General features: G+C 42.4%; 2 protein-coding genes across 8 annotated transcripts in view; both read left to right on the top strand.

Annotated features, from left to right (window-relative positions):
* The window catches only part of LOC113013807 (uncharacterized), a 28700-nt gene extending 24711 nt beyond the window's left edge, over nucleotides 1–3989 (top strand). For 2 of the 3 annotated variants that reach the window (XM_026154982.1, XM_026154981.1), the window contains exons 3-8: nucleotides 500–844; nucleotides 1535–1597; nucleotides 1969–2076; nucleotides 2367–2404; nucleotides 2476–2634; nucleotides 3257–3989. In XM_026154982.1, the coding sequence (XP_026010767.1) occupies nucleotides 500–844; nucleotides 1535–1597; nucleotides 1969–2076; nucleotides 2367–2404; nucleotides 2476–2634; nucleotides 3257–3412 (869 nt within the window). In that variant the 3' untranslated portion in view covers nucleotides 3413–3989. The remainder of the gene's footprint in view (nucleotides 1–499; nucleotides 845–1534; nucleotides 1598–1968; nucleotides 2077–2366; nucleotides 2405–2475; nucleotides 2635–3256) is intronic. The other variant, XM_026154983.1, reaches the window with a different exon arrangement.
* A 2194-nt stretch (nucleotides 3990–6183) lies between these two features.
* LOC113013805 (uncharacterized) lies at nucleotides 6184–14871 on the top strand. Of its 5 annotated transcripts, none has more exons than XM_026154974.1 (9): nucleotides 6184–6319; nucleotides 8215–8550; nucleotides 11903–12238; nucleotides 12429–12506; nucleotides 12684–12758; nucleotides 13073–13171; nucleotides 13567–13604; nucleotides 13685–13816; nucleotides 14183–14871. In XM_026154974.1, exons 1-9 carry the CDS (start codon nucleotides 6280–6282, stop codon nucleotides 14351–14353), a joined length of 1305 nt encoding a protein of 434 aa, XP_026010759.1. In that variant the 5' UTR covers nucleotides 6184–6279; the 3' UTR covers nucleotides 14354–14871. The 5 variants fall into 5 exon arrangements, with proteins under 5 accessions (XP_026010759.1, XP_026010760.1, XP_026010758.1 ...); XM_026154975.1 differs by having other exon boundaries at nucleotides 8212–8550; nucleotides 12432–12506; XM_026154973.1 differs by having other exon boundaries at nucleotides 8212–8550.

Here is a 14871-nt window from a genome sequence, read left to right as displayed (position 1 = left end):
ACATTAAACACCACCATCTGCTCTCAGAGGTCTCGGTTCCAGCGGTCTGATTGGACAGTAGGTTGTGGTTTCCTGGTGATCTGTGATCTGGAACATAACCTGCTCTGGAGCAGATTAGCTTAGCATATATATTAGCACAGTGATGTAAACAGGTAATAAGTGAACCAGCTTCATATTAAAAAACACGATTAACCCTGAAGTTACGTGGACAAGATTAAATCCTGCTTTGTACAGTAAACACAGTAAAACCTCCAGAGTGACACTAGCAGAGTGTCTGCGTGTGTCACTGTTTTATGATGATGTTATGATGATGGCACGAGGAGGTCGGGCTGAAGCTGAACAATTCACTTCAAATCACTGTTGAACTCACTGTTCCAGCCACAGACTGGTTGAACTGGGCAGCTCCCAGTGTAACTGTGGGTCAAACTGGAGTTATTGTGATCAGACTGCATCATCTTCAGCACAGATAGTAACTACTGATCGTTTGTCTCTTTAACAGCACTGCTGGATGGAAACGATGATCAGCTGAAACACTTCGATAAAGAAACTGGAAGCTCTCTCACAGTCGGATGTTCCTTTAATCAGTCTGGAAGACAAAAGTACCTCTGCAGGGGAGAATGTGGAGAGCATGAGGTTCTTCTTCAAACAGATGGTGAAGATGATTTCAAAGACAGATACAGAATTGGATTTAGAGGAACGTCAGAGGAGAAATATAAAGGAGGAGGAATTCTGTATGTGACGATCACACAGCTGACTGAGTCTGACTCAGGACGGTACAGATGTTCTCTGAATCCAGCTGCTGGTCAAGGTTCATTCAGAGACTTTGAGATCAGCGTCACAGATGGTGAGTTTTCCCTAAATATGTTTTTAATGTTGCTAATTCAGTCATTGATAGCTGCTGCTGTTTCAGATAACAGACATGTTATCTTACTGTGGCTAATGATTTGCACTTTTTCTGGAACTAAAATCTAATTTGACAGTTTTTCTGCAGCAGTATCAAAACTTGGTGCTATTTTAAAATCTGAATTTCAGAATCTTTCTTTACACTTTTGTCCCAGATGTCAGATACTGCAGATCTATGAGACGCTGCTGGTGTCTCACCTTTAAGAATGAGGTGTTCTTTGACTTTTCATTTCCAAACTGGCTGCAGGAGGACTGATGTGTCCTTTTTGTTAAAGTGCTACAACATCAGGAGATGGGAAAGGTCACAAAGTTTGAAGACAGCAGTCTGTGTCCACTCTGAGGGACTTTTGTGTTTGTTTCTTGGTTTCATGCACTGGTTTGGACGCATATTAATGGTTGGCTATAGTACAGAAGAATATTAGGGTGGTTAAAATACACCCAGCATGTTGAGCTATGATACCTGCCTACTGTGACGTCAAAGATGTGATGTGACAAACATCCTTACTCGCAGTGAGAGACACACTTTGACACACAGTGATGTGTGACTCTGAGTGTGTGAGCGGGCTGCTTTTTCTCTGCTTTTAAATAAGAACCACATCTAAATCAAACTTCACTCTCTGACCTTCTTCAGCAGTCGTCCAGTCAGCCTCCTCACCTTCACTCACCACTGAGCAGCCCGAGAAAACATCTGACGGTACCATTGTGTCCACAGGTTTTTAAAGATCCACATCTGCACACGACCACTGTGGAATTTATATCAAAGAATTTCGTTAATTTAAAATATTTAATAAAAACTTTCCTCAAATGTTGATGGTTTGGTTTAAAATCCACTGCTGTGGTCTACAGAGATAAACTTAAAGATGTGCTGTTGTCGAAACACTGAGACTGTTTAACACAGTAATGCAAAAGCAACTCTCCAACTTACCCTGAGTCTGAATGTAAAGGTTCATACTGGTAAACACTCACCTCACAGGCCTCATATTACTAACATGACAGAGAAAATACTGATTATCTATTGTATCAGGAGGTGTGAGTGTAAACTAACGTCTTCTGAATCTGCTGCAGATGGTTTGCCGTCTGTGGGTCTGACTGTGGCTGTCATCATCATCATCATCATCATCATCCTTTTATCAGTGTCTGTGCTGATATTCTGCAAGAAAAGATCTGCAAAGAGTGAGGCAACAGGAAACACACACACACATGCACAGACGCGCACACACACACACACATGCACGAGCACACACACACACATGCACAGACACACACTCACACACACAGAGACAAACACACACGCAGGCAGTGTGTGTCTAAGATGTCTTGAGTTGTGTGTAACAGCCACTGCAGCCGCTGTAACAGGCCGCCATGTTTAACTGCATCACCTGACTTCCTGTTGTTTTCAGGACACACACACCTGTCCTCTCTCCTCACCTGCACTGGTTCAAACTCACTGATGTGTTTTTCAGGTCATCCTGTGGAAACAGAGTACGCTGCTGTCACAGAGGTGAGCTCCACGAACTCTGACATCATCAGAGTTTGACGTTACAGGATTTGAAGTTTTTTCTTCTCCTGCAGACCAACAACGCCGTGTATGAGGAAATCAGAGACGAGGGCGGACAGAAAGGAGCCGCTCCTGTGGAAATCAGTTCAGTTTATGCTTTGGCCAAATACAACAACACGCCTGAAACCACCGATGATTACAGCGTGATCACTGCAGCCACGCCTGAGCACAGCGTAAGGAAAACGCTGGACAGAACAAAGCAAAACTGTAATCTGGGAAAGGTTTTGTGTCTGGGACATTTTTCCTTTGTGTCGTTCATATTGTTGACTTCTACTGTCTGTTGTGATGTGTCACATTTAGCTGCATCAACTCGTGCTGATCTCGCCTCCTGAGCCAAAACCAACTCACAGTTTGCCAAACTGCAGAACCCCTGGCCTTGTCTTCACTAAACTCTCTGTAACTTTGCTCTGTTTCACTGCAGCATCGGTCTTTGCACAGATCATGTTCATGTTGATTCCTGGTTTAATGTGTACGCCAGAAGATTTTGAAAGTTGTTATAAAAGTAAAAGAAAATTGGGCGAGGAAAAAAAAATCGTCTTATTTTTCCAGACACAATAACATCTGCTGTAATATTTACAGCTCTGATGAAGCCTCACAAGTGTTTATTTTAATACTACACACAGTTTGTAATTGCAGAGAAATACTCTTCATTCTGGGCGTGTTGTTTCCAAGCAGGAACCTGAGAAAGACCCCTGGGGTTTAACAGGCTAGCTTCAGGAAACAACATGAACATATTAATAAAAAAATATTCCAGTAAAAACAATAAAATCTCTGTTTTTTGTTTTTGTTTTTCAGGCTGAAGACGACTCGAGCAAACTCACCAAATCTGAGCTGAATAGTTCAAAAGCAGACGTGGACTCTCCCAGCAGCACCTCGCCTGAGCCTCAGGGAGACGCAGGCTCTGACCCGAGCGCCTCTCTGGAAAATCCACTGTATTCTACTGCAGACTAGCTTCTGTTCTGCTGATGGCATATTTTCTCCTGCAGGGTTCAAAATGAAGTCGTTCTCTCACAAAATGTGAGATTCTTTTAATTCAACGATGTGACAGTTTGAGGGAAACAGTTGAATACAGGGAGAGTTTTGACTTTCTGACACACGAGCTTTAACCATGGGAAGAAATTCTGCTGCTGGCTGAAGTAACCAAACTGAAAACTCGGTTAAAGTTTCATATTTTACACGTTCATGCTTTACAGTCTCATCCCTACATGAGTTTGTTTTTCTTTACACTTAGCCAGAAGTAAACCGTTAAGAGTACAGACTGCACATTTTACTGAGCTAAAGCTAATAACTGTTTATTAATTTTATGAATAAATGCTGATTGTTTTTTAAGTGAAGTGGGGAGTGTTATTGGCAGAAGTGTCCTTCTGCACATTCACATGAGGTCATAATAAGGATTTGTTGTGTGAGCATCTTTGCTTACCAACCATGTTCACTATTACATGTTTCATGCTAATGTTCTTTAAAGCTAATGTATTTATTTATTTTAAATTGTTCTGCAGAGTAGCTGTCAAATAAATGTTGAACTCATGGTATGTTTCTTTTTGCATTTATAAAACCTTCCTATTTTATAAATAGTGTGAGATTGTAAACATCTGTTTCAGGCAGCAGCAAACACAGGAAGTCAGTAAGTTTGCATAAGATCTGTTCTTCATGCCTCAGTATGACCTGTGCTGTTGACTGAAATTACCCTGGGAAACATTTACATACGTGATGATTCATGCCACCACTGTCATGTTTTCAGTCTGATTAGTAGAGAAGGACAGTAGGACAGATAAGGACAGCAGAGCGCTGTATGAGCATCTCAGCAAAGACCTTCATCCTGTTGGTAACAGAGGCTTCACAGGTATTTCAGGGGTTGTTCTGTCAGTTTGCTTATGTAAGGTAACTGTGAGAGGCTTTGAGAGCTGGAAGCTGGATGAATCTGCTTTGATTCAGCTATTGATCATTTTAATTTCATTTTATTAGTTTCTCGCTGTTTAAATTAATTCATACTCATTAATTTTAGGGCAGTTTGCAACCCCAGTTACAAGAAAGGTTCAAAGTTGTGTAAAAATTGAACCAAAAATGAATTTAACAATCTGCAAATATTTCATTCACAATAGAGCACAGAAAATATATCAAATATTTAAACTAAGAACAGGTCATTTCAAGAAAAAAGAGAAAGAACAAAGAATAAAAAAGGAAAATAAACCCAGGCCTGCTTTAGTAAGTTCCTTATTTTGCTTCTGCATTGCAGTGTTTAAAACTAATACTGTATAATGTTTTATTACAGTTTTATTACAGTTTCTAGTTAAATAAATCAAACACTGGTGATTGGTCAGAAAAGCTCATTCAACAACTCACCGGACTCCAGCAGCTGTTTGCAGAGCCAGCTGTTCTGGAAATGAGGAAAAGAGGAGGAGCAGGTGAGGAAGAGGAGGAGCTGATGCTCACTCTCAGATTTGGTGGATCAGCGGCTCTCCGTGCTTCCAAAATGTGTATCGCCCTCTGACACACTGAGGCACATAATCACACACTTTCTCACGGAGCTAAAAACAAATTCATTGTTATGACAAAGTGACTCAGACCGTGTGTGTTTCTACAGGCCGTACACTTAAAGTCATGCATGCTTTGGGTTTGATGTCAGGTATAAACACGTTCTCTGTGCACGTGCACAGAGATGAGAGTAAGTAACTGTAACCATGGTTACAGGGCGCCGTTCTTTGTCCATCATGATTCCTAATAAACGATTTCAGGTCATTATTCCTATTCTGTGCTTGGAAACCGTTTCCGTCGTGAAACTGAGGCAACAACGTCCATAATCCAAGCAGAACAAGCTCGTCACACCACGTGCTCTGTCATGCCCAACTGTAACTGAGTGCATTTTCTCAATGCCAGGAGGGGGCGCCGTGGCTCACAAAACCCCCAGAAGTTGACACAATGCATGTTGACATTTGGAATAAAGTACTGTACATAAAAGAATCATTCCTACTGCTCTTCTTATACAGTACAGACATCTCTGCAGTGGGTCAGAAACACTGTTCCAGTTCTGTCCTGATGATTTTACTTCAGCTTTGCCGGCCTCGTCGTCACTGCCACAAAATGTCTCTCCAACGCGTCTGATTGGCCCGTCGTCTCTACGTGTTCAAGCTTTAAGTAAAACAGCAAACGCAACACTGATGTTTGGTTGTCATCTATTTTCTTTCACTCTCTCTATAATGCATGGTGTGTATTATTAGTGTATCCATAATATTACTGGCATTGTTACTTTTTCCATCACACAGGAAAAACATGAAAACTAATCCTGCATTTTAGTGCATTTTTGTGTCATTTCCATTTTGTTCCCACAGTTTGAAAATCCTGTAGCAGCATTTGGTGACTTTTTACCTCTTATGCCATGAAATGGTTCATTAATGTTTAGTTTTTCTGCAATCTGTTATTTATTAAATATGTAATAATCACCTTAAAACTTTGGTTTTAGGTAGTTTCTCGGCACATGGTGACTGCATTATTTTATTATCATAACAGAAGGAGATGATGAGGCACCAAAAAAGGGGGACGGAGTTAATCCCAGTTGAAACAGAACCATTATGGCCCAGTAGATGCTGAAACTATGAGAGTGGGGATGGATACATGTCAGGTGAACATAGTGTTGCACCTCACTCAAATTTGTTTTAACAGGAAGTTGAGCTGTTGCAACTGTTTCAGACAAATGAGGAGTGTAGAGGTGCTGTGGTGTTTGGAGGAGGGACTCCTTCAGTTAGAGAAGTGAGGCGTCACAAGTTCCTGGTTTCCAGTGAAGAAGAAGAGAGGCAGCAGTGAACCATCAGAGCCTCATCATGAAAGTCCGTCACACTCTGATCTGCTTCTTCTTCCTTTGTGAGTACATTCACTTGTTCTTTCTGTCACTCTCCTTCTTCAACATGTTTCTGTTGTTAAACATGATGATCAGAGTCAGCTATGAGTCACTTTCATGGACGCTTCTTCCATTCAAACTGCTTTTATTCATGATTTCATGGATGTGTTTGTGGCCAGTATGGACAGAAGAAACCATCACAGTGAGACATTCATGGACATGTTGCTGCTCACTTCAGGACTTGATAACATGTGAAACCATCGTTTCAAACACAGCTCATTACAAGTGTTTGTTACTTCCTCAGAATAAACTGGACAGTCAGTAAAATGTGGATGTGATACAGCACAATGGTGCAAACCTCTTCCTGTTCAGCCTCTTGGAGCAGAAAATAAAGAAAAATTGCAGAAGTTAAAAAGTGTGTGCAAATTCTAGTAGATTAAAGGACAGTAAAATGTTTTTATCTCTGTGCAGTTTGAAGAGTTGAATGAAAGAGCCGTAACAGAACTCAATGTAGATCTGGAAAAGAAATAAATAAAAAGTAAATAGTGAAATAGAAACGTCACCCTGCATCCTCAGCTCTTAATATTTGTGATCATGAAGCTGGGTTAAGCAGAGAGGTGATGATCAGTGACAGCTGTGTGGCTTCATGCTGAGAAAGAGCTCCACAGATGTGATGCTTGCTTTGAGTGTTGATGGAGAAGTTTAGAGAAGGTCAGAAGAAGCTTCACTGAGTCTTTATGGATCAGAGAAAGCAGATGATTGGCTGCTGAGAGAGGAGCTGTGGTGCTGCATGAGGAAGTATGTGAGGCTGGTGCAGGACATGTATGAGGACAGAGAGACGGTGGTGAGGTATACGACAGGAGTGACAGATGGGTCGGAAAAACATCAGGGATCTGCTCTGGTACATTTCCAGGCATTCCAGAGCACCTTTCAACAAAGTGCGTTGAATGCCAAGCAGGCGTGACAAATCTGCGACCTTTGACCCCTTTGATCATAAGTTTCTTTTTGACAAATTATGGAATTGGGCTGGTATCTCTGACACGGCTCTCAGAAGGTTTTCATCGTACTTACAGAATGATGAAAGGAGAAACTTCTGAAGACAGCCTCTCCTGCATCAGTGAATGATATATATATATATATAATATTATATCAATTATATCAACTATTATATTCATGTATCTGCTAAGAACTTCAGATTTTTGACCAATATTTGATATTTGAACATCATTTAGGAGTTTTAAGAAAATCGAACCTCTTTCATTTGGAATTTTTCACACTTTATTTTCTCCTGCCTTGATTTTTGAAACTCACTGACTCACATCTCTCCACAGCTCGTCTTCAGTTAGTCGAGACTGCAGCGGCAGCTCAACACACATCACCTCTATTCCTGCTTTCCCTGAACGGCTTCCAGTTATATTCAGAATTCACTTCATATTTTTATTAATAAGACACAAAGCCATACATGGTTAGCCATGTAACCAAGACAAAAGAGTCAAAAACTGTTAGCATTAATCCCACTAGCTTAATGCTAACATACAATGGAAATTCCCATAGACAGGCTAAGTCAGTTTGTGTGCTGCTACTAATCTAATCAGATGCCACTGACCAGTTTTTTGATACTGTTTTTGCCACAGAAACAGGAGCAGGCCCACCTCCTCTTAGTGGAGCTGCTGCACTACAGCACCAGAAATCTGTCCTGAGAAGCCACAGCATGCATGACAACATAACAAGTCATCACTGAGAATGACCTGCAACAACAAAAAAATTATGTTTGATTATGAGTAAAATAAAAAGCGATTTATTGGAAAGGAGTGCCATTACTGACACTAAAGTCTCAGTGTGACTCTGTGTCTGTGTGTAAATGTTAAAATGCAGCTTAGTACAAATAATCAGTATTAATGGTTCATGTTTCCAGCAGCTCTGCAGGACGGACACACAAAGGTCACCAGTGCACAGATGCATTTTTATAGACTCGCTGGACAAAGCATCACGATTGAGTGCTACTTTTCTTCTTCTAAGAAGTGGAAGATCTTCTGCAAAGAAAAATGTGAAGAAGGAAATATTTTAATTAAAACACAGCTAAACAGTAATCAACATGGCAGATACAGCACTGAATATAGATATGAACATAAATATATTTTGTCTGTAAGCATCAGAAGGCTCATCAAGTCTGACTCTGGACGGTACACCTGTGGTCTGGGACGATATCCATCTTCATACCAGTTCATACATTTTGGAATTGTTGTTGCTGAAGGTGAGTTTCAACTTTTTTTTGGAGTTTTGAATAAAATTTTCAGTATTTCTGCCTTTTGTGCAGATTTTTTTTGGTATATGAATTATTTATTGACTTAATGAAATATTATTAAGTCCCACATACTCTCTTTGTTTTTGTTTTTTTAAAATCTAGAAACTGCAGAACTGCAAATCTCAATATAGGAAGTATCTGATAAGGCAAACAAAATAAGACAGGAGACGATTTCAGGCACAAAGGAAAACTAACATACAAAATACCACAGGAACATTTAACACACAGCTGAAACACACAGCTACATTTAGACACGGGCTATCTCCTCCTTTGGCCAGCCTATTACCCCAGCAGGGTACCTGATCACGGGCAGGGCGTACGTGTTGATGGCCCGGATCTTGTTCTTACCATTCAGCTGACTCCTCAGGACTTGCCTGACCCTCTGCAGGTACTTGGTGGTTGCAGCTTTTCTAGCGGCCTCTTCATGGTTCCCATTTGCCTGCGGGATCCCCAAGTACTTGTAACTGTCCTCTATGTCTGCAATGTTGCCTTCTGGTAGTTCAATCCCCTCAGTTCTGACTACCTTCCCTCTCTTTGTTACCATCCGGCTACACTTCTCCAGTCCGAACGACATTCCAATGTCATTGCTGTATAGCCTGGTAGTGTGGATCAGTGAATCGATGTCTCGTTCACTCTTGGCATACAGCTTGATGTCATCCATGTACAGGAGGTGGCTGACAACTGCTCCGTTCCGTAGTCGGTATCCGTAGCCAGTCTTGTTAATGATCTCACTGAGGGGGTTCAGGCCTATGCAGAACAGCAGTGGGGACAGAGCATCTCCTTGGTAGATCCCGCACTTGATGGTGACTTGTGCTATGGGCTTGGAGTTGGCCTCTAGTGTTGTACGCCACATCCCCATTGAGTTCCTGATGAAGGCTCTTAGGGTCCCATTGATCTTGTACAATTCTAGGCATTCCAGTATCCAGCTGTGGGGCATTGAGTCATAGGCCTTCTTGTAATCAATCCAGGCAGTGCACAGGTTGGTCAGTCTGGTCTTGCAGTCTCGGCTGATTGTTCTGTCTACCAGTAGCTGGTGTTTTGCGCCTCTGGTATTCTTGCCAATTCCTTTCTGTGTCCCGCTCATGTATTGACCCATGTGCCTGTTCATCTTAGCCGATATGATGCCTGACAGGAGCTTCCATGTAGTACTGAGGCAGGTTATTGGTCGGTAGTTGGAGGGGACCGGTCCCTTCTTGGGGTCCTTGGGGATCAGGACCGTCCGACCTTCGGTTAGCCATTCCGGGTGTCTCTCGTTAACTAGCAGCTGGTTCATTTGTGCTGCCAGACGCTCTTGGAGTGCAGTCAGCTTCTTTAGCCAGTAGGCGTGAACCATGTCGGGCCCTGGTGCTGTCCAACTCTTCATACTGGAGACCCTTTCTTGGATATCTGCCACTGTGATGGTTACTGGACCCTGTTCAGGGAGGTCGCTGTGGTCTGCCCTCAGATCCACTAGTTCTGTGGAGAACAGCTGGTTGATTCTTCTGCCTTCTATCTCTCTGGTGTACCTCCTTATGCACCTTCTTTGTCGCACCTTTCTGCAACTCCGTTAGTTGGCTAACCTCCCTCCGTGCTACTTTGATCTTGCCCTCTAGCCTCCTTCTCCATGGAGGGTACTGCCCCTTGTGGCTGTTCAACTTGTAGCCAAGCATCTCACTGATCACTGCTGCCGTATTGTAGATCAGCTTGTTAGTTTCGGTAATCGTGGTTGTAGTTATTGTCCGTAGTGCTGCATTAACATCATCTAGCAGACCTTCTGAGGGTACTTCACGTAATCTTGGTAACCGGCTACGGGGGATCCAGGTTTCAAGCTTGGCCATGATCCTATATAACGAGAGGATGTGGAGGGTGAAGCTAACGGTGGTCCCCGTGGTAATCGGAGCACTAGGTGCGGTGACTCCCAAGCTAGGCGAGTGGCTCCAGCAGATCCCGGGAATAACATCGGAGATCTCTGTCCAGAAGAGCGCAGTCCTGGGAACAGCTAAGATACTGCAGGACCCGCAAGCTCCCAGGCCTCTGGTAGATAGATAGTAGATAGATAGATAGATAGATAGATAGATAGATAGATAGATAGATAGATAGATAGATAGATAGATAGATAGATAGATAGATAGATAGATAGATAGATAGAGATAGATAGATAGATAGAGGGTAGTGGGTGACCAGGACCAACCAGCTTACAGAAGTTTTACTCCCAACATTTTAAATAAATTCCATTCCTGAATTCACCAGATGCACTCCACTGAAACGGCTCTCCTTAGAGTTTCAAATGATATTTTAACACGTGGAGATATGAGTTACTATTTAAGTACTTTTGGATCTGTGTGCTGCCTCAGGCACAGCTGATCATAGAATACTGACTGCGAGACGTAGAGCATGCATGGGCATTTCTGGGTCAGCTCTTGACTGGTTATCTTCCTGTATCTGTCACAGGAGGTTTTTGGTTGCGGTTGCTCATTTTGTGTCCTCCTCCGCTACCTTACCTTGTGGTCTGCTGCAGAGCTTGGTCATTAGAGCACAACTATTCAGTTGGAGGTTACATTTTTGCTTTTATAAAAACTCGATTTAATTCACCGACTTTGTTGTAAAATAAATGTAATTAAAACAAAACTGAAGCGCATGAAAAATCCAGCTAAAGAAAATGTTTATGTTTGAAATGTTAATGAAACCCTGCTGGATGTTAACTCCTCTATGGTTCATGATGGTTGGTGGTGCAATTATGCCAGTCTGCATATCACATACCTTTTGGCAAGGCACTAACCACAAGATGCTCCATCAGAGTATGAACGTGTGTGAATGTTGGATAGAAAGCATCATAGAAAAAAGAGCTGGTGTGAATGTGAAAAGTTGTATAAAGTAAAAAAGTGCCACATAAGAGCCCGTCCATTTACAAAAGTGCCCCTCCTGTTATAGAAACAGAAGAATCTTCTTACCAAGCTCAAACACTAAATCATATAAGAGCAGGATGTCAATGAGTTTTCACAGCAGCACAAATAAATCGCTGTGTCATGAACCATCTGTGATGCTGAGGCACAGTCTGCTGTAGCTAATATTCTAGCTCACCACACGGCACACTCAGAAACACTCGCAGCTCTCATTTCCTCAGCTCTGGTTAATCAGACCTCCAGCAGTACTCACACTCACATACTGATGGTTTAGGATGGAGGTCGTTGACTGTTCCAGTCACAGACTGGTTGAACTGCGCAGCTCCCAGTGTAACTGTGGGTCAAACTGGAGTTACTCTGATCAGACTGCATCATCTTCAGCACAGATAGTAACTATAGATCGTTTGTCTCTTTAATAGCGCTGCTGGATGGAAACAATCCTGCTCAGCTGAAACACTTCGATAAAGAAACTGGAAGCTCTCTCACAGTCGGATGTTCCTTTGAACACTCTACAAGGAGGAAGTACTTCTGCAGGGGAGAATGTGAAAGAGATGGGATTTTAATTGAGACTCGGGGTGCCAGAGCTCAGAGAGACAGATACAGTGCTGAATATGAAGAAGAATCTGGTACAAGTGGTATTCTGTATGTGACCATTAAACAGCTGAGGGAGTCTGACTCAGGACGGTACAGATGTTACCTGGACACATCCTTTAGTACTGATCCATACAGAGAGTTTGAGATTACTGTCACAGAAGGTGAGTTTCTATACAAATTCATTCATGAATCTGGAGAATTAAAGGAAATTTGTATTTGTCTCTGACAGCTGCTAACGTTTGGTTTCCTTTTGTCTTTTCATGATGTTTATGTGTCAAATTGTTGTTATGTGTTGTTTTCTGTTGTTCGCCTCAAACACCTGAAAAAAAACATATGGCTGAACTTCTTTAGCAGTCCTCCCATCAGCCTCCACACCTCCATCAACTTTCACTGGAACCACTGAGCAGTCTGAGAGGACAGCATCTACAGGTGCGTCCATCCGCTGGGTTTGAGAGACAGAAGTCTCACTTAAAGCTTTCTGATGTTTCCTGTCTTTAAGTACAAATTTATATGCTTTAGTTGAAAAATACCACTGCAGTGTGTACAGAAAGTAAATCATGCCACAATATCTCCACCTTAAAGACATTATGTGATTTTTTTAACCAGTCCTCCCATCAGCCTCTGCGCCTCCATCAACTTTCACTGGAACCACTGAGCAGTCTGAGAGGACAGCATCTACAGGTGCGTCCATCCACTGGGTTTGAGAGACGGAAGATTTTATAGACATCCATACTTCAAGTGAATTTGTATCATTTGTATAATTTTGCTGTTATCTGCCACTAGGAACCAATCAGAAGTGAGTATGTCATGTAGACATGGTTTTATGCTCATACAGCATGACAGTCTGACCAAATTCTCCATGGAAGAAATTTGCATACAACTATACTGTACATGTGCACTCAGCTACCTTTACAGCCCACGTGAAGGGCTGGTGCTCACACTCATCAGGAGGTGTTTGTCTAAAATAACGTGTTGTTCTCATCAAACTGCTGCAGATGTGGTGCCGTTTGTGGGTCTGACTCTGGCTCTCATCATCATCCTGTTATCAGTGTCAGTGCTGATATTCTGCAAGAACAGATCCTCTAAACCAAAGGGTGAGACAGCCGGAAGCACTGACAGGCACACTCATCAAACTTCCTGTTTTCACAGAAAAGTGAACATTTTGTCAGACATCTCTTTGCATGTTGTAAGCTGTGTTCGAATCCTCCATCTGGCCTTCCTGTGCAGAGTTTGCAAGTTATCCCTCCAACAGGCTGACGACCTGTGCAAGGTGCACCACGCCTCCACCCTGTGGTAGCAGGGATACACTCTGGGCCCTCTGCAAACCTGAATTGGACAAACTGATGGATGGAGTTTGAATATTCGGTTGAATTACAGTCTCTGATCATTCGTGTGAGCATGAATGTGGGCATGAGTGGTTTTCTGTCTCTCTGTGTGACGGACTGAGTACCTAACTGCAGTATAAACACTGTACTGATGTGTTTTTCAGATCCTCCTGTGGGAACTGAACACGCTGCTGTCACAGAGGTGAGGCTGAAGGACTTGTAGACTCAGCACCGATGTTTGTGAAACCAGCTGATATTAGATTTCCTCTTCTTCTCCTGTAGACCAACACAGTGTATGAGAATATCCGAGCAGAGGGCAGACACAGCAGATCTCCTCCTGACTCTCATGCCAAATACACCAAACCAACCAATGATGACCACAGCTTGGTCACAGCAGCCACTTCTCAGCACAAAGTAAGAAAACACTTTCTGTATTCACGGAACAAACAGTTGTATCTGAGAAAAGATTCACATTTGTGATAAATATGAAGACGATATCATCAGTGTCACGTTGAAAAGCACAAAGTAAGTTTAAAGAATCCAGATCGTTATTTCAGATCAATAACCTGATGGGGGGATGCTGGATGCTGTAACCAGGTCTTGGATCAAAGGTCCGATCCTGTGACCTCTAACAACACAGCACACAGAGGAGCTGATATTCTGATATTTGTGGCGCCTGCTTCCAGTGAACACAAAGTCTTGGACTACTTTGTGAAAATGGTCTCAGATCAATTTAAAACATTACCTGTAATAAACAATTTTATGTTTTATTTTTTTCAGACTGGAGACGACTCGAGCAAACTCACCTACTCCGTGGTGACTTTTTCCAAGAAGAGCAGTGACTCTGCCAACAGCACGTCCCGCAGTAACACCAGTGACGTTATCTACTCCGAGCCTCGGGTTAACGCGAGCCACTCCGGAGGTGATCCGTTGTACTCTACTATAGCCTAGCTTTAGCTCCTGGGACAGGACAGGTAATGTTTGTCATGCTGTTGCACACACAGCACGCTCCTTTGTTTCAGTTCGTCAGTTGCCACAAGACAACTGACCATCATGTGCATCATAACCTGAGACTGCTGGGTGCTATAGAGTACACGCTGTACATCATACTTCATCGTTTTGCTGCATCAGTCTGCCGCTCTGAGTTAATTTGTGTTTAAGGGTTAGGGTTATGATAACATGCATGAACTGTATCTTCTTCGACCTCGTGTCTCTATTGTTGTTTAAGACGTGTTTTGGGGGTTTAAATGATTAAACAATTTCTAAACAATGATATCTTTTGTAGTTTGGAGGCTAAACAGGCCAAATACACTGAATATGTTCTCAGTGGTAGTCGAGCATCACTTCAGTGAGTATGTAACAGAAAGAGGAAGCAGCTGCTGGTTCTCTAAATCTATTTGACACAACATTCAGTGAAGTGATTAAAAAGAGGAAGTAAGAGCTAGTTACTGTAAACAAGCAGTCACACA

The sequence above is a fragment of the Astatotilapia calliptera genome, chromosome 20 (genome assembly GCF_900246225.1).
Source record: "Astatotilapia calliptera chromosome 20, fAstCal1.2, whole genome shotgun sequence".
NCBI classification, from domain to species: Eukaryota; Metazoa; Chordata; class Actinopteri; order Cichliformes; family Cichlidae; genus Astatotilapia; species Astatotilapia calliptera.
This window is presented reverse-complemented; position numbering and strand designations above follow the sequence as displayed.